General features: G+C 35.1%; 4 protein-coding genes across 8 annotated transcripts in view; 3 read left to right on the plus strand and 1 right to left on the minus strand.

Moving 5' to 3' along the window:
- Positions 1-2846, plus strand: LOC109533967 (phytanoyl-CoA dioxygenase, peroxisomal). The gene is made up of 8 exons (XM_019899495.2): positions 1-143; positions 1125-1220; positions 1322-1433; positions 1776-1943; positions 2021-2164; positions 2227-2361; positions 2415-2555; positions 2645-2846. Exons 1-8 carry the CDS (start codon positions 130-132, stop codon positions 2717-2719), a joined length of 885 nt encoding a protein of 294 aa, XP_019755054.2. The 5' UTR covers positions 1-129; the 3' UTR covers positions 2720-2846.
- LOC109533966 overlaps positions 2844-21171 on the minus strand; it is an 18810-nt gene continuing 482 nt past the window's right edge. Inside the window, exons 2-9 of the mRNA XM_019899494.2 lie at positions 11388-11487; positions 10652-10775; positions 10544-10582; positions 5183-6162; positions 4176-4493; positions 3866-4123; positions 3612-3806; positions 2844-3257 (exon numbers count right to left, since the gene is read on the minus strand). Coding sequence (XP_019755053.1) covers positions 3195-3257; positions 3612-3806; positions 3866-4123; positions 4176-4493; positions 5183-6162; positions 10544-10582; positions 10652-10775; positions 11388-11456 — 2046 coding nt within the window. The 5' untranslated portion in view covers positions 11457-11487 and the 3' untranslated portion in view covers positions 2844-3194. The remainder of the gene's footprint in view (positions 3258-3611; positions 3807-3865; positions 4124-4175; positions 4494-5182; positions 6163-10543; positions 10583-10651; positions 10776-11387; positions 11488-21171) is intronic.
- LOC109533968 lies at positions 8934-10454 on the plus strand. Of its 2 annotated transcripts, XM_048667525.1 has the most exons (3): positions 8934-9109; positions 9192-9556; positions 9811-10454. In XM_048667525.1, exons 2-3 carry the CDS (start codon positions 9291-9293, stop codon positions 9956-9958), a joined length of 414 nt encoding a protein of 137 aa, XP_048523482.1. In that variant the 5' UTR covers positions 8934-9109; positions 9192-9290; the 3' UTR covers positions 9959-10454. The 2 variants fall into 2 exon arrangements, with proteins under 2 accessions (XP_048523482.1, XP_019755056.1); XM_019899497.2 differs by having other exon boundaries at positions 8934-9556.
- LOC109533963 (anoctamin-8) overlaps positions 11809-21171 on the plus strand; it is a 16227-nt gene continuing 6864 nt past the window's right edge. For 3 of the 4 annotated variants that reach the window (XR_007281769.1, XM_019899489.2, XM_019899490.2), the window contains exons 1-10: positions 11809-12317; positions 14564-14807; positions 15032-15273; positions 15333-15449; positions 15508-15614; positions 15674-15859; positions 18613-18795; positions 18853-18988; positions 20274-20329; positions 21066-21140. Coding sequence is in view for 3 of the 4 variants with exons in the window: in XM_019899489.2 (XP_019755048.2) it covers positions 12209-12317; positions 14564-14807; positions 15032-15273; positions 15333-15449; positions 15508-15614; positions 15674-15859; positions 18613-18795; positions 18853-18988; positions 20274-20329; positions 21066-21140 (1455 nt within the window). In the remaining variant the exon portion in view is untranslated. The remainder of the gene's footprint in view (positions 12318-14563; positions 14808-15031; positions 15274-15332; positions 15450-15507; positions 15615-15673; positions 15860-18612; positions 18796-18852; positions 18989-20273; positions 20330-21065; positions 21141-21171) is intronic. The other variant, XM_019899491.2, reaches the window with a different exon arrangement.

The raw sequence follows: 21171 nt of genomic DNA on the forward strand, positions 1-21171 counted from the left end.
TATTCAAAAACAAACTGAATGGTTTGGACTTTCACAGATAGCAACATGCATCAGTAGTAAGTAGAGAGAACGCGAAGTATTGGCGCCGTATGCAGTAAATAGCACCGAACAGCGTTTAAAAATACAATAATGGCGTACATCAAGTAAGTTTTTAAGTACAATTAACAATATGATAACTTCTGTGTAATGGGTTTCATAATATGTATGTACTTCAATGAGTTTAATAGTTCTTTTCCGCGGTCTGCCTTGAGATGATTTTAGAAGAAAATTGCAAAAATTACAATCATGAATATAATTTACGCAAATAATTTAAATCCAAGCATATCTTATAGATACAAGGTTATAGTAATTTATTTTAAGATATAAATGCGTTTACTTCAAGAAGCAACGCACATGCCTCAAAGCGCATGTAGGTTTTTAAAAAATGTTATCTGTTCGGCTTCAATGACAAAAAATCCGCTTAGTAACATCTACAAAGATTTGCCTGTAGATAAATCCACATTTAATCGTTTTTTGTTATTCGTTAAATTATATCCATAAGGTGATTTAAAATTTTTGCTACCACAATTGTGTCTCAAGTATGAAAAACATATACAACTGACATGATACCTTTAAATTGTAATTTAATCTCCAATTGGAAGACTGTATTTAAGTATAGTTAAATAGCGTATTAAGAAAACTGAGTAATTTGCTTTAAAGTTGTCAAGCGTTTTAATTAGCGCTATTAATCCAGATAAATTAGAGAGCAAGAGCAAACAGGTCAAAGTAAAAAAACTATATTTCAATTATAATTTAGAAAATAATTAGGGTACTTTAAACGATTTTTATAATTTTACCAATTAGTTTTTTACATTCGTTTGAAAAGGAAAATATATTTATCGTACTTTAAAACACCGATCAATAAGATGATTACAGAACGTTTTAATACAAATAATTTTGAAAACACCCACCCCACAAACCATGCAGAGGGAAATAGGCGCATTTCCGAGTAAGGAATAATAAGGAAATATATCCAATCAACCACCCAAGAGATATTTTTATAAAACAGTTATTAACAACAAATAAAACGAAAATTAAATAAAATGTACAAAAGGGATTTTTACAACACTTAAAATTGTTTACAGACGCAGTTTGACTCCCGAACAGAAACAATTTTACGAAGACAATGGATATATCGTCGTTAGAAACAACGTTGATCCTGAAGTTCTGGATAATTGCATGTAAATATATTTCATATTTAATTAAAATATTGGTTTTTTATTTAGGATTATTAATGTGTAGGTATTTTACTCAAATTGATAATATTGTTTTCTTGAACCAGGAAACGATTCATAGATATTTGCAAGGGTTCGACAGATCACCAAGTTTTTATGGTCATGAAAGATCCATCGTTGAAACATTCAAATGCTAAAGGCGAACACTTAATTGATAAGGTAAGCAGACTGATAGGTAATCGCACCCGCGTCCCATCAAAGTAAGATAACTAGTGTTTTGTTAAGTGTGGGCAAAACAGTTGATTAGAACATAAGTATAACAAGAAAACAATGAGTTTTTTTAGAAACATCAAGAGCAAATAAATATTTAAATATTTTAATATTATTCTCAATAGTCATATTATTATATGTGATTGATTCTTGATAAATGAACTCTTGTATTTATTCTCTACAAGGTAGTTATTTTCCGACCAACAAGCAATGAACGAACAATTAATAATCGGTTGAGCGAAAAGAAAAAACAGGTATTTAAGTGACTAAAAAGCAAAATGATATTTTCAGTTGCAAGACTTTGCTTTTGATCCTGTATTTTGGTCATACGCATCCGATGTAAATGTCGTCAACGTGGTTGAGGAAATAATTGGACCGAATATTACAGTTGCACACTCAATGTTCATAAACAAACCGCCAAATGCCAAAGCTAGTTCTTCCCTACATCCCTTGCACCAGGTAAACAATTAATCTGAACATGTACTTTTGAAATTTATAAACCATTTAACAGCGAATATACAATTGAATTATTTCAGGACATATTCTATTTTCCATTTCGTCCACCCAACAAAATAGTGGCTTCTTGGACCGCACTAGAACGCGTAGATGAGTCAAATGGATGCCTTTATGTAATTTCAGGCTCCCATAAAGGGCCCATGTATGAACATACATACCCAGAGGTGAATATCTAGTATTAAACTAATGCAAAAAAAACGTACTACTCAATAAAGCGTGTTTCAAGGGATTTCGAAAGCCTATGTACTTGGGAGTGCAAGGATTTGATCATCTGAAAAAAACATTCGTAATAATGGAAAAAGGGGATACGGTGTTTTTCCATCCGCATATCCTACACGGGTCAGGACCGAACCGAACACAAGTAAAGTAAAATCCAAAAGTAAGTTCCTAGACAATTACATTAAATATTTTTAGGGGTTTAGAAAGGCCATATCTTGCCACTATGCGGACAGCAATTGTGAGTTTATCGACGTGAGAGGAACCAGCCAAGAGCAATTGGCTGTTGAATTAGAGGCAACAGCTCAAAAATTAGGACTTACATCAACAAACTTTATCGTAAGTTCAAATCGGTATAAGTACAGTTTTACGGGCACTGGATGGCACAAATCATTGGATGTCATAAAGTCCAATTGAATGTTTTTCAGGATGTATGGAAAATAAAAAGCCGCCTAGTGAGAGGCAAACCGGGAAGTTTCCAACAGATCAGCAGTCGTTTGTAAAATGCCCTGTCTAAGCTAATCGATTAACAGAATTATTAGCTTAATTAATATTCCAAAAACAATATTAATAGAGGTAATTTTAAAATGATGTTGAAATTATATGATGTGAATATAAACGTTACTGTTACGAGTGTATTATAGTGAGTGGAAACACTGGCCATTTATTTTTTATTACTAACAATAGCTTAATTACTACAGTAACCAATCAAAAAGTTAAATACAAACGTGAATTATTCTTCGGAATGTACCTTAATAAGTAATAAAATCGATCACTAATTCTAGTTTCCCTTAATGAATTTTCTTCTAGTTGTTGACAACTGCCGAAATAAGCATTACATTCACCAAACTTACTATACAATTAGTCAAAACAAATACCAAATAATAGACATAAAATATTAGAATGGCAATCATTTTCCTTAAAATTTAGTAAATAACCTACCTTAAAAGCAAATTTGAAAACGTCTGTTGGAAATAACTAAGGTGTCTTGCTGTGCCAACTCAGTGAGGCAAATTTTCCGGAAAGCGTGCCAACAACTATCTGAAAACGAAAGACAATAATCAAAAATCTGTCTAAGAAAATTAATATTTCCAACATTTTTTCAAATTTTAATAAAAAAAACTATTTTTAAAAATGTACTGATTATATTCATGAAATTTGGTTTAAAATAAATGTGTTTTAAAAATGTCTAGTGCTTTGCTTAAGCATTGTTAAGAAACTAGTTTTGAAAATTATTCTACATGAGAAGAATGAGTAGTTCTTTTAATGATAAAAGACTGCTTAGTAGACCGGTTACACGGCCCTAGTGGAAATGTTTTCCCTTCGAGCAATACGCCCTTAACGGAACAGAGAAAACTATTCCCCTTCAGTGTTTGAAAAAGTTTTCCAACTAACCTGTGTGTCTAAAACCGCCATACATTGAATGCTTCCCCCAGGACCGTATAGTTTCGTAATGAGCTTAATGCCATCCAAATCGTAGATGTAAATTGATCCGTTATAACAGCCCACATAAAGACGGTTGTACTTAATTTTCATGCAGCTTATCCCTTTCGCTCTGTCCGCAATAATGCTATTGATCAATTTACCTTCCTAAAACAACAGTGCGTGTCCCCAAACGATGCCAACATTTATTTGAAAAAATGACTTACGTGGAACGAAAAAACTAGGATATTGTCTTTGGCAGTACCACAATATAGACTACTTCCTTTTATTATTATGGAATAAACGGTTGGAACGATCGCTTCGTTGCTGAAATTCCTGAGACACAATCCGGACATGGCATCTCGCACATAAATCGGGGCATTTCGATGTCCAACTAGTAAAATGCGGCGAGGTCCTTCTTGGGCAGCTTTCACCACCAAAATATCACTACCCGTGTTTTTCTCTTCAAACTCGACTCTAAATTTCTGGGATTTTCTTTTAACTAAATTGTTCAAATATACATGGACTAACGCTTACTTTAGATGAGAATCGAATCAAAGAACCGTTCCTACAGCCCATAAACAGATAGTCCCACATGTAATCCATGCACATAATTTCATCGCAAATTGGGATGCCTTGTAGTATTTTCCGTCCTCGGAAATCGCAAATCCGTAGAACTGTATCCAAACAGCCCACGTACATGTAAATAAAGTCGTTTAAACTCTTGACGAATTGCATACTGGTTATGGGCGTCTGGGTTACATCTAATGTATATTTCAAACAACTATCGTGCAAAGTTACGTAAACAATATTTCCTGCATCTGTAGCCAGCAACAGATAGTTTTCGTCCACTTTCTGAAAGTAAAAACAAATCATATCAATTTGTCTATAGAGTTGTACACTTTTTTATATATGTAAATACTCCATGGGATTATCACTGGACATTCATAAAGGGTTATGCAACATAAAAAAAGTAAAACCTCAAAATCCAGTAGATTTTAAACGAAAGAAACATTTACAAAGACGTACACCCATGTGTTGATACGATAAGCTTAAAAAGTACTCGCCTGCACCAGTTTTTGAAAAGTCGCGAGACATCAGAAATTGACTAACGAGTTAAGACGCTCACAAAAATATGCAGATATCAAATTTAAACGATGCTAGGCTTTCACGGTCGTTCGTTGCATCTCATGAGTTTCCTTTAATACATCCTTCCTTTCGTACACGATATTTAAAATCATCCTTTTTTAATGGAACTGAGGAAATTTGAAAAGACTTATCAGTAGTCAATATCTGAACAATAGTTTGTTTTATTATTTTTTGTAACACTGTTAAGAAAATAAATAATTAAACATGAATAAGGAGAGGTTTAAAAAAAATTAGATCCCATATAAAGCCCCGAATAAAATCATGCAAGAGTGGGCAATTAATATCGGTGCTGATGAACATTGCACTTGAACAAACAAATAAACTTGAAACTGAATTGTTTCACTTAAATCATGCCTACTAAAACACGAATTTGTCTCCGCAAATAAATAACCTACCTCAATGCATAATATTTTATGCTCCAAACGTAAGTGTATAGGGGACTCAGTATGCTTTTCTAACTTCGCTTCAGCTTCACTATCCGTGTCCAAAGAAATGTCGCAAATTTGTTCATCAACTGTTGTTTTCCGCCTCTTTATAATTCGTTGGTCAGAGTCAATTAAGCTTGCTGTTTTAGTAGCAGTTGGAGGTGTGGAAGTAGGAGTAGTACTAGGCGAGCTAAGGTTATGCATTTGCGATGCCTCGCAGTGATTATGTGGAGTGGAATAGTTCCGCTTACTCAGCGATAATACTGTTTGCATCAGATACCTCCTGTATGTAGTTAGATGTTGCATGCAGCCATCAATCAATTCCATTTTTATTATCACTTTCTCAATATCTGTACATTTGCTCTTTCTGTCTGATGCCAGATTTTGGAAAATCGTATTTTCAAGGTTTTGCAGTATATAATCAGATTCCCCATTATCACTGACTATTCCTGTAGAGACAACTGCAGGTGAATTGGTATTGTCAGCCTCCTCTTCCTCGCGGTTATTCAGATTGTTCACAATCCCATCGGTTACTTGGTTTGCAAACTCAACGGTGGTGTCCAAACTATTCGACATCCACATAGGAGAATCATCGTTTAATTGAGCCTCATCTTTAATGTCCAACGGAGAATCCGCAAGATCATATCCTTCCTCGACCTTTATGTCTAGTTCAAAATTACGATTTTCTGAACTACATCTGTTATTCATCAGATCACCTGTCTGACTTTGTAAACTTTGGTCGGGACAATGAGTCTCAACATCACACTGACGATTTAAAACAATATTATCGTCTGCCTCATCCAAGCATTCCCGTTTAATTTCGATGGAATCGACACCTGCATTAGGTTCCGCAGAAACGTTGAACGGTGCATTGTCAATAGAGCTCGATGTTACATCTAATAAAGGTCTAATCGGGCAACTAGGGCTGCTTGCTGTTGGTTCTTCTATTGCTAAAATGCAGAGAAGACAATAATTAATAGCAAAAAATTAACTAAGTAGAAAAATATGAATGAAGAATACGGAAGCATGTATTTGGACAAGATCTAGCCTACAAATTATTGTAGCTTCTAAATGAATCTTTTGGATGGTACAAAATTGTTTGCCATCTCCTGGTCATTGTTTGTATGTATTTGTATTTTATTTGCATTTATTTATTATCTAATTACTCTTTCGATTGTATTTTTTGGGATTTTCAATGTAGCGGTTAAACTAGATAAATTGTTGTTAGCCAAGGTTTAAATATAATCGAAACAGGTTGTTTCCAAATCAAATCTACGGGAAACCCATCAGGATTACTATTGCTGAACCTTTAGAATCTCCTTTAAGTGCGGTTTTGCTTCTAAGCACGATAACTGTGGTTAATTTTGCCGGTCTAATTGGATTGAAAACTTGTCTCGGTTGGAACTGATCTTCCCTTTTTAAAACGAGCCCGCAATTAATCGGTATATTTGAGACCGCCAATTCTTAGAAATCGTCCTATCAACGGCTTAATCTAGTGTTCATTTGGAAACTAGCAAATAGTCCGTTGAGTGTTTGGAGATTTTTATTAAAATATGAAAAATAAAACTGTTTAGAGTAAAGAAAATTTCAGCTGGAAATAGGTTTGAAATTGGAGCTGATATCTAAACCTCCATGGAGTGGAGTTGGAAACAAAAATCGTAATAAGTATTGGTTTATAGGTGAAATGTGAGTCGTATACTAATATGTTATGAAGATTTTGTCATTTATCAAAGTTTTTGTATAGCGAAAATAAACTATTATTTTAGTGTATTTAGTAATTCAAGCTATATAGCTTTTATATTCTTCCTGTCAAAAATTATTATTGCGTACGCCTTAAACATTTGCTAGTCTGATACAAAAATAAAAGTACAAAATAAAAGTGAAGGTGTTGAAGAAATGACTAAATTAATTTCATAGTTAGTAAAGTTAGGCTGGTTCACGGTGAACTTTCGACCGGGAAAACCTCTGAGTGAAACGATGTTCGAAACTTCACGAGAAATTATTTTCCAATGACCTAAAAATCACTCTTTTCAATCTTCAATAGCAATTTAAACAGCTTCTACCTAAACCAACTTTTGCTTTCTAAGAAGTAAAACTTAAATGTTCAAAGGACCGTAGAGCTTGGGCTGGATTGGCATTTTCAAGTTTTTAACAATCGGATTATCAGAGAAGGTTAAACACACATACAACAACAAATTCGTTTAAACCCAATAAACGCTGACACTGAACTGAACTGAGATGGTATTTTGTGGTCGGACGCAAGTTCGCCTAAATGAAATTTGTCACCATGAAGCAAATCGTATTAATTTACCTTCATTCAAACTCAGTAAATCAACATTGAGACATCGTTTCAGTTCTTCAATTACATTTTCAGGCAATTCTTCGATTTTAATGCCAATGTCTGGAACAATGGAAGTATCGTGATATTCAGGATCCTTCCTATCAGTTAATGAACTCATATCCCTTAAGATTCTGGATATTTCAAGTCTGTTTTGTTTTTGAATATCTGTGACTGCCTGGTTCAAGCCGCTACTGCTATTAGTATATATAAAGTTTTTCTTTCTTCCATCATTAAGATTCGTGATATGATTCATTATTTTTTCATAAATTTGTTCAGCCGTTAAATTCGCATTGCTGGTCTTATTGGTTTTGGTTGGCGGTTTAGCACTATTTGCTCTTCCAGAGCTTTTGATGTTTTTGTCAACTGTGTCGATTTGGGTTCTGTCTTCAGTACTATCTATTATATTTGTACTAACGGGGCAATTGTCATTTCCATCAAATAAATGCCTCATAATTATGGCACTAGTATTTCGAATTTTGCGATCCATAAACTCCTCACTTCCTTCAACCGGTGATTGAGATCGTTCCCAACGAAAACGTCTTCCGATATCATTGTGATGTCTTCGGAACGCGGGTCTTCCTCTAGGCCGATATCTGAAGCATATTCGGCGTTTGTTAATTGTATAAACCATACATTTTTTCTAAATTGTTAGCTAAAGATTTACCAACCCTCTGCTTCGCCCACCACGATAATTGCGTGAACTCCTTTCTCTACCACGCGTTGAATAATTGTTTTTAGATCTGCCCATTTCCATTTAACAAAAAAACTCAATTTTTATATTTGTATTTATTTATATGTACACTTTTTTATGGGGGTTATCTTAATTGGAAACGTCAAAGTCAAAGAGCGCGTTTATATCCTAACGATAGTTGATAGTAAGCCACAGAACATCCTCCCATCGAGGGAATATTCTGTGTCAGTAAATTCAAATATAGTATTTGGTAAACATGTCGTTTGAGTACTTCCAAGTTTTTATAGTTCATATAACACTTTTTCGAAAACTCAGTAATAACTGTTCTATAGGGAGTTAAATTTTAATATTTATAAATTTTAGCTCTTTACTACTTATTACTTAATTAACTATTTAAAAAAATAACAATCATGTATAAGTGCAGTATGAAACGACGCATTTGGGTAGATGTTTTTATAAACTTTTCTATTTTTTTTCGAGTTCTTTCGCTGTATTCAATTGAATTATTATATTTAAATAAATATTAAGACAAAACAAACGTACACATTGCGACTCACTCAAACTGCTTCTGATTTTTTTAAGTTTTATCAATGCATATTTAACATACAAACCGGTGAGATCGCCACAGCTTCCCTTCTGTCCGATTATATTCTTTGCCCGATAGAAACCCAGATTTGACAACCGACATTGAAATGTCTATTTTGTTAGGTTCGTGTAGGTTAATGGTTAGTGTTTGTTGACGTTGTTTAAAATTTTATTTTCCAACTCGAATATCAACAAATGTATAAAAAAATAACTTTTAATTTCCCCTAAAGCAAAAAAATTGGAGGCAAATCAAGTCAAATAAGTCGAGTTAATCGTCAAGGTAATGCACAAACGTATTTGCCACTACCAACATGCATTTCCTTGCAATTTTCATACTACTATTTACTGTTTATTGCCAAAAGGCCGATACTATTAGGCCAGAGTATAAGGCAAATAACAGAAGTGACGTTATACCTCAACAACAGCTTGATCAGAAACAGAACAACCAGCAACCTGTTGTAATGAGTATCAAAGGCCCTGCCGATCGAAATCTGGACGTTAAATTGCCACCGCAACAAGTAACAAGCCCTGGCAAGGGTTCACCAACAGACATTAGTCCTACAAGTATAAATCATACCAGCAACCCCAATACTAAAAGCGTTGGTCAAATCGATCCGGCCTTAGAGGAGGTAAACGAAGTGGAATCAGGCGCAATTACACGTGGAATTTTAGTTGTTGTAGGAATTAGCTGCTTATTTTTGCTATATGTCGGCATTAAAACATATAAGTAAGTTGCCATTATTACACAATCTATCAAATATCAAGGAACACCTTTTTTCCATTGTGCACACTAACACATACCTTATGTAATAACGAGATTCATATTCTTATTTTGCTGTTAACAAACAGAACAAATAATACTTACTCAGAGCGCTGCTTGTGTAATTTTTCTAATAGATAGAATATGCCTATCAAGCTTCGCATATTAATTTCGAATAATTCAGATAATTTATAATAATAATAATAATCGACTGATTTCAGGAGAAAAAAGTTGGATAAATCCAAAATTATAATCAGAAGATATGGAATTAAGACCCATAGAAGTGACATTGAAATGGAACCTTTACCTCTATCAGATGATGAGGAGGATGAAACATTGTTCGATTTAACAGCGAGTAGGACGACATAACTAAAACTAGCTTAAGTCTAACGAGGGTTAACCCAGGATTGGGTATTTTGGAGATATTTATTAATACGTTACAGTAACATTTCCTAGTTGCCTTATTACTTTAACGGGTGTAAATATGTATAGCGCTTCTAAGAAGACTGAATCAGCACTATTCAGTGATATATTTGTACTTTATAATACACTGTTAGGTTTTTTTTGTTTTACTTTAATATCAAGCATTCTGTAATAAAAATGTTTTGTCGCAATCTGGTTTTCCAAAGCTTTGCATTTATGTACTTAAATAATTTTTGAATATTCGAAAAAAGCTGGTTTTTATTTAATTCAAATGGGAGAAACTGCAGTTGAGCTAGTCCTTAACGCAAAAAAATTTAAAGTGTACTACAGTTAAATTATGATATATTATTAATAAATATATAAGTTGAAATTTTAACCAAATATTTAAATAACACCATGTTTTATGAAGTCACAAACATCGAAATATATTACTTACTTTTGCCATCGTTTTGCTAATAACCTACATATCTTTCTTGTTGTATTGAACCCTGGTAAAGCTTAAAATTACATAAATATTGGAAAAATATCTACCTGAAAATCCGGGTACAATTTGTTGAACATCAAAATGACCTGCAACCATAATAGTTTATTTTAATTGCTTTTCACATTCTTCAAAAGCTAACATTTTTCGCTTCTTACGTATTCGTATCTTTCTATCTGGTTGGCATGCAAATTTTTTGGGAATACACCCTGGATTCATTCGCACTTGTGATACTGAGCCCATCAAATGATACTGCATATAGTTTTGCATATCATTAGGCAGCTGAAAGGAGAATAAATAGTCTAGGGAGGTGATCATGTCGTTTGAGTGCCTCCGAATTTTTTGCATTTTTATGTTTGACCTTAAAAAACACATTAAATTGGCAGTTTCAGCGAAAAAACAAACAAACTTTTGAAATTCGCTTTCCCAAAACCACTTATTTATGCACGAAAATCAGATTGTCCGATGCTATTTACTGCTAAATCGTGTGTTATGTATCAACCAATCTTAACTCCACATGCAAAATTGTCGCTAAGATGCATAACAATTGTGTTTTTTCGCAAAAGTTAGCCGGAAAATGCTGATTTTTCTCAAACTTTGTGAGGGTTTTTTTCGCTGAAACTGCTTAATTTAAAGTAATAACAACAAGAAAAAACTAAAAATTCAGAGGGACTCAAACGATACAATTACTTTTAAAGTGCGCTTTAAGGTAAGACAAGAGAAAACAAAAATCGGAGGGATTCAAAAGATACGTTTAACGTCACTATAGGAAATGATAAAAACCAAAACAAACATAACCTCGGCTAATTATTTATATAATGTTAATATAATTGATATTTAAACTCAAAAATGAATTCTCAATTACGCACCGATAAATCTAAAGCAAATACTTACATCAAAGTGGTCTTCACAAAAATAAAGTCTCGTATTACTGCTTAGATCTGCTGGGTTTCGTCTTGCCATCCTGAGCCATTTGTCTCTCACTATTTTCTTGCTTGGAACGTAAACAAACAATTTATTAGGTGTTGTTACTGATGTGTTTTTGCACAGAGGAACCGCACAGCACTTGTAAAATTTCGAAGTCATTTTTAAGACTTAAAATGTATATTTTGTGAACTTCCCGCTTTGAGCATAGACAGTGTAAACTGTACGAGGGCTTGACGTCACAAAGGGGGCGCCATGACACCAACGAGCGTTTTCGCGCTTAATTCAAAATATAAATATAAAAAATCGATTTCAACTGCTTAAGTAAGTGCCACATTTTATGTGTTTCTGCCATAATATTGAGTTTAGTCCTCTTACAATATGTAGGAGCACATATGGAAGTCTCGAAAGAATTTTCATTAAAATGGCTAGACAAATACGGTGTTACAAAAATGATTGGCTCTAATTAAGTCAAATTATTGAACAATTACATTAAACAAACACACATTAACAGTAGGCCATTCACCCTACTAATTAATGTAAAAGAACATATTGGGAACGATTTGTAACAATCGTAAATGAGCCATTAGCGCATCCACCTTATACATAATATATTTAAGGGTAGTTTTTGCCCGTAGCAGCTGATTTTGACAAACGCCACCAGGGTAAAATGGCTGAATAGGGGAAAGTGAAAGGGTCCGTGAATGTATTAAAAAATTACGATTTAACTCGGGTTTAATTAAGGAACCTTCTGCCACGCAGTAGGAAAACCGTGGTGGTGACGGTGAAAAATGTCGGAGCTCAATCAGGAAAATGCAGATTCAAGCGAATTAATAGAAACTATGGGCACGATTCGCCGGAGAAAATTGGTAAAATGTGCTAAAGAAACCCTTGGTCAAGGTAATTACATGTAACTTACCGCTTATGATCTCCACTGAATATTAAAAAATCTATAAAACGCCTCCTTTAAATCTTCCCGTTAATTAAGACCTTCGATTATCGACTAAAGACTACTATCAAGGCAAAGGCTGTATATACAGTAGTTGTAACTAATTATTTTCTACATATTTCACTCCTTACTGAATAATACATCCACTATTAAACTGAACAGCGGCATATAGAATAGATATGCAATGCGCACTGATTACAATAAAAAAAATGGTAATTTATTAACAAGTTCAGACTGTTTTTGTGCCGATTAAAAAAATTCGCCTCAGAATAGAGTGCTAAGTAGCTTGACATTGAGCGTGATAAGTCCTGGAAAGGAGTTTTTTCCTAACGTTTCGCAAGCATTAGTAACTTGCATCTTCAGAGGTGATTGCGCCGCACAGCAAGGAAGGAATTATTTTCACGATGGACTAAAAGCCGGTAAATACTCTCAGAAAGTAGCACAAACATTTTTTTTTTTTAATTAGACGTCGTATCGTCTCTGCTATGATCAGGATGGTTTAACTATCGAAGAAGCCACAGCAGAAACGAGCATTCAGTCATAAGATGTTTGGTCAGAAGTCATAAGAATCGAGTTTCCGATAGTCTCTGGATATTCACTCTTAAAATGTACGGTCTAAGAGTCATAAGTCGTAGTTAAGGTTCGGCTACAAGTTAAATCTATTGTTTGTATTAATTTGGAAATAAATTATTTTCAAAAAGCAAACTTTCAAATTAATAAATAAAATTCTACTTTATATCGGCGTTTAGAATTCAAATATTTGTCGAAATAAATACTCTTGTTTACTCTATCAGTAAACAAAATATACACCTTTAAAATCGTTCTTTTATTTAATTTACAACAAACTAATCAGGCTATTTTTCTTATGAATTGTCTTTCGATTTATTAGCATTTTTAAGGCTGCTCATCTACAATTTTGCATCTAATTAATTTTTTAATAACATTTTTTCTATTATTTTCCAATCTCAGGTCGCATCATTATGAAAGTAACTCGAAAGCGATGATAGATATAAACACAATACAAAAAGCAGAAGAAATTCAATGCTTAGGGATAAAATACAAAAAAGTGAAACGAATTCTGACATAGCTAAGGATGCACTCATTAATAAGTACAAATTTGAGATGAATATCTGATAATTACGAGGAGATGTGGAGAAAAAGCTGCAAAACAACTTTGACACCCTGTACCTCTTATGAACTTTCTGTCTTCTTTCTAATTGTAGAATCTCTCTAGTCGTTCTCTCTTATGAAACTCCAACTACGGTTGCCAAAACTATCAATCTTTCAGATTACTATCGCATTTTCGTCTCCATCATCCAAACAACCTCAGGATGTAAGACTAATGAAAGAAAATCTATACTGGTGATAAATTTACTTAAGACGCAATTTTTCATCTGTCCGCTGGTTTAATAGTCCATCTTCTCATTGCAATTGCAATTTTAATCATTCGTATTCCTATTCTTCTTCGAGTGTCGCTCTCACTTGACCATATTTTACTACTACATTTACTAACCCAAACTAACCCAAGTAGGTTTTCTGTGCATTTAGAAGAAGAAATGCATTCGACTGTCCTCTAATGCTGCTATCAACGTTGTATCGTCTGCATATATCAAGTTTGCAATATTTTGCCCTCCGTTGAGATTCCTTAACGTTTTCCTTTTCTCATTATGTCTTCTCCATGAGATGCTAAAGATATCTGGAGACAGAATGCATCTCTAACAAACGCCTCGAAGTCTTAATTTGAGCACATTGTTTTGGTCAAATAATAAAGGTTTTATTATTTAGCCAGACCTCGCGAGAAAGCTTCCATAGTATTTTTCAGCTGACCCAGTCAAAGGCCTTTAGGTACCTAATTTAAGAAACAGTTGACCATTGGAATATTGAAGAATCTGTTCTCTAATTCAACGTTCTAGATACTATCTAGATCAGTTAAGATTTTAGTATCGCGTTGATCTAGATTCTGCAAAAGTTCTCCTGTTATATAGTCGAAAGCTGAAGATTCTCCTTTTCTTAAATGTACTATTGGCTCCTCTACCTCTACTTGTCTGATATTCAGTTCGTGCTGTTATGTTAAGAAATCTCTCTAAGAAAGAAATAAGAAATAGAGATTTATATGCAGTCAAAACATTGCGACCTCGTTTGAAAACACCCTATTTAAGTCGTTGAAACTCAATGTTACCACAAGTATTTATTGCAGCTTCCGAGCTACTGAAGAAAAAAATTCCTTGCGCCGGTCATTTCCTGGCGCCGAAACGACTTTGGCTGAAACGCGTCTCAACCCCTAATTGCGACTTGGTTGTCTGTTTCCCACCTGGGACAGACGATCAGTTCCTTCTATGGCTTCTACCCAAGTTGAAACAATCTACTGGCTTGACCATCCATGTTCGATACCATGCTTCTACCCAGAGCAGTGCTTTTTATGTAACCGCATCGAATCAAGTGTAAGTAAATGATTTTCTTCTTTATCATAGACGGAGGACGAGTGACTCCTTAGCGGAACTTTCCAGAAGTGTTAACAACAACTCAGAAAATATCATTTCAATACCTCGGTTTAGTTGGGATAGTTTCTGATTTTATATTATTATGATACAATCAAAGGTTGGAGCAAAAAACTTAAATGATCGAGACTCGGAAGTATTTAAATAATTATCTGTTTATACTAAAGGCTGCTCCACGCAGCAGAAGAATATCATCTGTCGAAAGCTCTTAAGCCATCAAAAGGTGGGGGTTTGAAGGAGTTCTTCGTCCAAGAGCAGGATTTTTATGAAGGGTCCGAGTCTGCAGAGCATTTTTTTACCACTGAAGAAAGACAGTGGCTCGTTTTGAGAGTGCTTGAGAGTGTCAGAGCGAAGAAAGAGGAACTGCGCGTTATTCCAAGCGTTACATTGCTGGAAGGTCAGCCGATAGGTATGGGCGCAAAGGGTTCATTTTAACGCAATTCAACAAACAGATTATTTCATTTTTAGTGCCAAAGTTTTTGACTAGTGGGGTAATATCGCAGGTTTTTCCAATTCATGAGCCGCCCGCGCTTGAGCGGCTACAGCAGACTTGGGTTCAAGACATTTTCGCTAAACAACCTCTTGGTAAGGCATTTTTTTTGGAAGATGCACCAGAGCTGCAGAAATTGAAATTGTCTTCCAGATGAAATTACCGAATACTTTGGAGTTAAAATTGGAATGTACTTCGCATGGCTGGGACATTATACTACAGCGTTGAGCATTCCTGCTGTAGTGGGATTCATATTTTGGGTATGCCCATCATCCAATCATGCCCAGTTTATTAAATATCATCAAAAATCGTTCCTTAGTTGACTTGTACAAGTAAACATCAGACTATCCAAGACGTTGGTTATGTGGTATTTTCAATATTCAACGTGGTTTGGGTGACAACGTATCTTCAAGCCTGGAAAAGATATTCCGCAGAGCTGGCCTTTAGATGGGGCACGTTAGATCAAAGGGACGATCTACTAGCGGAGCCGAGACCGTTGTTTAGAGTGAGCATTTAAGCCTTTTACTCATTATTTGCATTCCACTTGTTCATACTGAGCGCTTAGTTGCTTCAGATGGTAATATGTTTGACAGAGATGAGCCCGTTTAGTAGGCGAAAAGAGCTAATAAATGAAGATTTTTGAGGGTATCGTTAAGAAGCTTCGGGGCGCTAAAGTTTTATTAAAAAAACAGACAAAAATATTAAGAAATTGTAAACCGCCTGGACTGTTTTAATAAAACTGAAGAAGTCMGGAACTATCGAGTGAACAAGTTTCTATGGCATGAAACATTTCTTTGGTCCACTAGTGGAGCGCGTACCGATATACCTAATATTCAATATTTTTGGAAAAAAATTGTGTGGTTTGTCGGTTGCGGTTCTTCTGCCAGTGCCGTGCCCGAAGGGCTCGACACAACAAATACATTGAACTTTTACTGGAGCCAAAGTGATGCCGAACTCTTAAACTAGAAACAAGACCGGTTAGAAGGTTTTTTKGTCTTGCGATCAGTGTCGTACTCGAAGGGCTCGGCACAACAAAGACACTAAATTTTAACTGGTGTCAAAGTTGTGAAGATCCCTTCGGGTACGACACCGATAGGAGAACAATAACCGACAAATCGGACAGTTTGGAACGATTTTTGCGTAAAAATCAGTACGTTGCCAAGCTTTTCGGGCACGACACTTTTTTTCTGATTTGTTGGTGGTTGTTTTCCTGCCAGTGTCGTAACCGAAGGCTCGGCACAACCTTGGCATTGATTAAATTTATTTATTGCGTTTTTTTGTAGCGAGYCCTTCGGGCACGACACTGATGTATTTGTTGTGCCGAGCCCTTTGGACACGACACTGGTAGGAGAACATCAAACGACAAATCGGACAGTTTGGAAGGCTTTTTGCATAAAAATCAGTATTTTGTGGAGCTTTCCGGTACGAAACTGATTTTTTCTGCTAAAAACCTCACAAACTGAGCGATTTGTCGGTTATTGTTTTCCTACCATTTTCAACAAAGACATTACTCTAACTGGAGCCAAAGTTGTGCCGAATTCTCAAACTACAAATAAGGCGCTTTAGAAGGTTTTTTGTCTTACCAGCAGTGTCGGACCTGAAGATATCAGAACAACAAAGACGTTAGACTTTAACCGGTGCCAAAGTTGTGCCGAGCTCTCCGAGCACGACACTGGTAGGAGAACAACAGCCGACAAATCGAACAGTTTAGAAGATTTTTGAGAGACAAAAAAAGACAAAAAACAAAACTGATTTTTTTTTGCAAAAAACATCACGAACTGTCCGACTTGTCGGTTGTTGTTTTCCTACCAGGGTCGTTCCCGAAGGGCTCGGCACAAGTTTGACATTGATTAAAGTTTATTGCGTTTGTGCCGAGCCCATCGGGCACGACACTGGTAGGGAAACAACAATCGGCAAATTGGACAGTTTGAAATGTTTCTTGCATACAAATCAGTATCTTGCCGAGCTTTTCGGGCACAACACTGATTTTTTTTTGCAAAAAAACGTCCGAAACTGTCCGACTAGTCGGTTGCTGTTTTCTTACCAGTGTCGTGCCCGAAGGGCTCGGCACAACAAAAACATTAGACTTTAACTGGAGCCAAAGTTGTGCTGAACTCTCAAACTAGAAACAAGGCGCTTTAGAAGTTGTTTTGTATAAAAATCAGTACTTTACTGAGCTATTCGGACACGACACTGATTTTTTACTAAAAAAATCTTCCAAATCGTTCGATTAGTCCGTTGTTCTCCTACTAGTGTCGTGCCCGAAGGACTACGCACAACATTAGACAAAGACATTAGGCTTTAACCGGTGCCAAAGTTGTGCCGAGCTCTTCGAGCGCGAAACTGGTAGAAGAACAACAACCGATGAAGTTTGAACAGTTTGAAAGGTTTTTTTGCTTAAAAATCAGTATTTTGCCGACCTTTTCGGGCAAAAATCCTTCCAAACTGTGCGATTTATCGGTTGTTGTTTTCCTACAGTGTCGTACCCGAAGGGCTCGCCTTAACTTCGCCATCAATTAAAGTCTAATGTGTTTGTGGTAGGAGAACCACAACCGACAAATCGAACGGTTTGTACAAAAACATTCAAGAGAGCTTTTTCGTTTAGAATTGAACAAGTAATGAAACAGCAAAATTATTTTTTTGATGAATCCGCAGCGCATAATTTTTTTCTTCAAACATATTTAACATCAGGTCAGTACGAGCACCACTGATAGACCAGAATTTTTTTTCAGTCCATAGAAGTAGAAACTTTGAAAAAACTAGAAACATTGAGAACCCTCAATCGTAAAACTTTCTATCTGAAAATAATGAATCACCTTCTAAAGCTTGTAAAAATTCGTTTCAATCTGCCTGTATAAATGATGCAAATGATTATTGTTTTGTGCATTCAAGGCTGTTCCTTTTTTGTGCATTCAATTTTGAGATTTGCCTGCCTGCTGACCACGAATGAGCACAAAAATCAAGAGTCCAGGTTAAGTTTTTGGGAAAGATTGGGAAAAATAGGAGACACGAGCATACTAGTGCCAACACTATATTTTTTAGCAGTTCCATTTGGCTTTTTACATAACATTTTTGAGCATAGAAGCGTTTCACTCGATTCCAAGTTGCTCAATTACGCGGCGTATAACTCAAAATTAGAAACTGAAAATGGCTTCTAGGTGCACTTCGTTTACAGCCCCTTAGGGGCAACATCTAATTTATTTTCAGCTTTTTATAGTAGCAATTTCATGTAGTGCCTTTTAACATGTCGTTGTACAGCTACCGCGGCATGTTATTATTTGTCATCAGGGTCCACTAAGGCCCAGTCCTGTAACAGGGAGGCTCGAACCTTACCATCCGGTATGGAGGAGGCACATTTTCCGTTATTGCGTTTCCGTGCCAGTAATCATCGTCTCCCTCCTCACGGTGTTTCTTGTCATGATTGTTTCGTTACAAATTCAGGTGGGAGCGCACTTTGGCTTACCAATTGTCCGGACAATTTTACTCGATATTTTGCAGGATTGGTGGGATGCATTTTTGGCTAATCGAGGGTTTCCTCTTTGGCTGGGATATATCCCGAAGGTTATGCTAGCTGTGGTAATTTGGTTGATGGACGAGGCATACTTTAAAATCGCCATCTGGCTGAACGACAAAGGTAAGCAGGTCTAGGTATTGTCAATATGTTTAGTAGCCGCCTTACTTAATCTATCTCTCTATTTTTGCCATTTTCATTATATCCACATAGTGAAGGTAGGCCTGATCTGCGATTATTTATGTGAAATGTATAACAAGGGCAAATGTGCAAAGAGTTGTGCAGTTGCTCTTGCATTGTGGAGATTCTTAAAAATTTCCATATGGAAACACAAGCAGTTGATTTTTCAATGGCACATATTTTCTGTGATTTTAAACCTCCGAAAGAATTTCGATTCAAGTAAGAGATTGTTGAAAGGCGGTCACGGGTTTTATCAACGTTTCAATCGTAATCTTCCTGTAAGATCCAGCTTCAATATAAATTTCAGAAATTCTTGAAAGCAATGAAAACTGATGTTGTGAAATGTTATCGAGTGAAGTTGAGCAGTTTTGCGGTGAAACTCATCATTGCTGCGAGAATTCAATTTGAAAACGCTTTAACGGGGTTTTAAATATCGGGATGATACGAAGGATTTTAATGAAACTTGCTGTAAATTTGTTCTTATGTGAAACTCAAAAACCGCGTTCATCCACTTTAAAAAAGTGGTGACTTCTTGATATTAAGTGTTTTGGGACAAGAGCTATCAGAACTGTTTATTTGGTGCCTGCAATCAACCAAATTTTTCTACGCAAAAACGTCGACTGCTACAAGATTTTACAAAGAGCACAAAATTGTCAAAAAAAAACGATTAGAGCATCATCCCAAAAAAAAATGAATTCATTCTAGTTACCAAAAAGTTATAGTAGTTTTTGCACCAAGACACTCAAGATTTTTCCACTTGGCCAAAGCGGATGAACTCACTGGCTTCATCAAAATATGAGTATTAATTCTTAATTATCTTAATCTTAAAATCTTAATTAATTCTACAGTATCATTCTCCCGATATTTCGAAAAACATAATTTTCTTGCAGAACTTCAATAGCAGAGGAGAACCGGACATATTTTTTTAATAAAAATTACGTCAAATGGTATTTGTTTGAGCCAAAGAATGCTGCATTTAAATATTATAATTTTGCATCTATTATATGTACTATATCTAGAACAGTTCGATCGACACTCTATGTGGATATACTGGTAGTTTCGTAATCTAAAACCGTATTTGAAAATACCTGAACCTTAAAATAGTTTTCAAATTTTTCTAGTTTCAATTTGATTAATTCTAATTAGTGATTTGATCGATAACTAGATTCTTATTTAGGGTAGAATAGTTGGTGTTAATTTTGGGTTCTTTTCTTGCAATGCTGCTCAGAGAATTATCGACTAGAAACGAAATACGAAAATCACCTAATCGGCAAAGTTGCCCTGGTTTGTATATACGTAGAACGTTTTATGCTTGTTGCCTAAACTTCAAAGAAAACACAGCGGTTTGAGAAATAATTTGTCATAGCAAATCCCAATATTTTACCTTAAAAACACAAAAAGTTGTGCATTTCAGCTGGCTTTTTAAATAATATCCTTCCTCCTAAGGAAACTCAAGTTCATCGAAATCGTTTAAGTTGCATTTTTGTTACTTTCAACATAATTAATTGGTGTAAAAGCGGTGTTAAGTGTATTACTTAACATAAATTAATTTACATTAAGAAAAAAAACAAGAACAAAGCATTGACTCTCCGTAAAAATTATTAAGTTAGAACTAAAAAATATATTAATTTATACAAAAACCGTTGGTTTTTTTGAAGCAAAACAGAATATTTTTCAATTTTCTATCGAGTCTAAGACTTTGGGTACTAAAAAACTCTTAATCTATCTTGCTTTTAAAATGGTGTTTTTTGGTTTATTCTATTCAGTAGTGCTCTTATGAGTAGGAAAATTTACTTCTGACAAACACTTTGATTAATCCGGAAGAACGAAGCTTTCGGATGTTTAAGCATTATCTTATATCACCTAAAATCCCTTTCATAATCTATTAACTAAAATAAATTGCTGTGTTTTCTGTAACATGTAGATTTTATTATTGTAGTTTGTAGATATATAGAATATTTGGTGGTTTTTCAAAATATTATTCCATTTATGAGTGTTTCAACTAATAATTTCTTTTCAGTTCCAGTTCGTCAACTCTTTCCTGTCTTTATTTTATATTGCATTTTATCTACAGGATCAAGAACGGCTCAAGGAAGTAAGTAACAATCAGTTAAAATAGTTCAAAT

The sequence above is a fragment of the Dendroctonus ponderosae genome, unplaced genomic scaffold (genome assembly GCF_020466585.1).
Source record: "Dendroctonus ponderosae isolate FM_Combo_2020 unplaced genomic scaffold, Dpon_F_20191213v2 Dpon_F_20191213_6, whole genome shotgun sequence".
NCBI lineage: Eukaryota > Metazoa > Arthropoda > Insecta > Coleoptera > Curculionidae > Dendroctonus > Dendroctonus ponderosae.

What these genes read in the sequence shown, in the direction of transcription:
- LOC109533967 (XM_019899495.2), top strand. An exon ending in GCGAACACTTAATTGATAAG is followed by an intron (nt 1,434 to 1,775) that starts GTAAGCAGACTG and finishes TGATATTTTCAG; the next exon opens with TTGCAAGACTTTGCTTTTGA. An exon ending in ATGAACATACATACCCAGAG is followed by an intron (nt 2,165 to 2,226) that starts GTGAATATCTAG and finishes GCGTGTTTCAAG; the next exon opens with GGATTTCGAAAGCCTATGTA.
- LOC109533968 (XM_019899497.2), top strand. Translation starts at nt 9,141, where the DNA reads ATGCATTTCCTTGCAATTTTCATACTACTATTTACTGTTTATTGCCAA. An exon ending in GTCGGCATTAAAACATATAA is followed by an intron (nt 9,557 to 9,810) that starts GTAAGTTGCCAT and finishes GACTGATTTCAG; the next exon opens with GAGAAAAAAGTTGGATAAAT.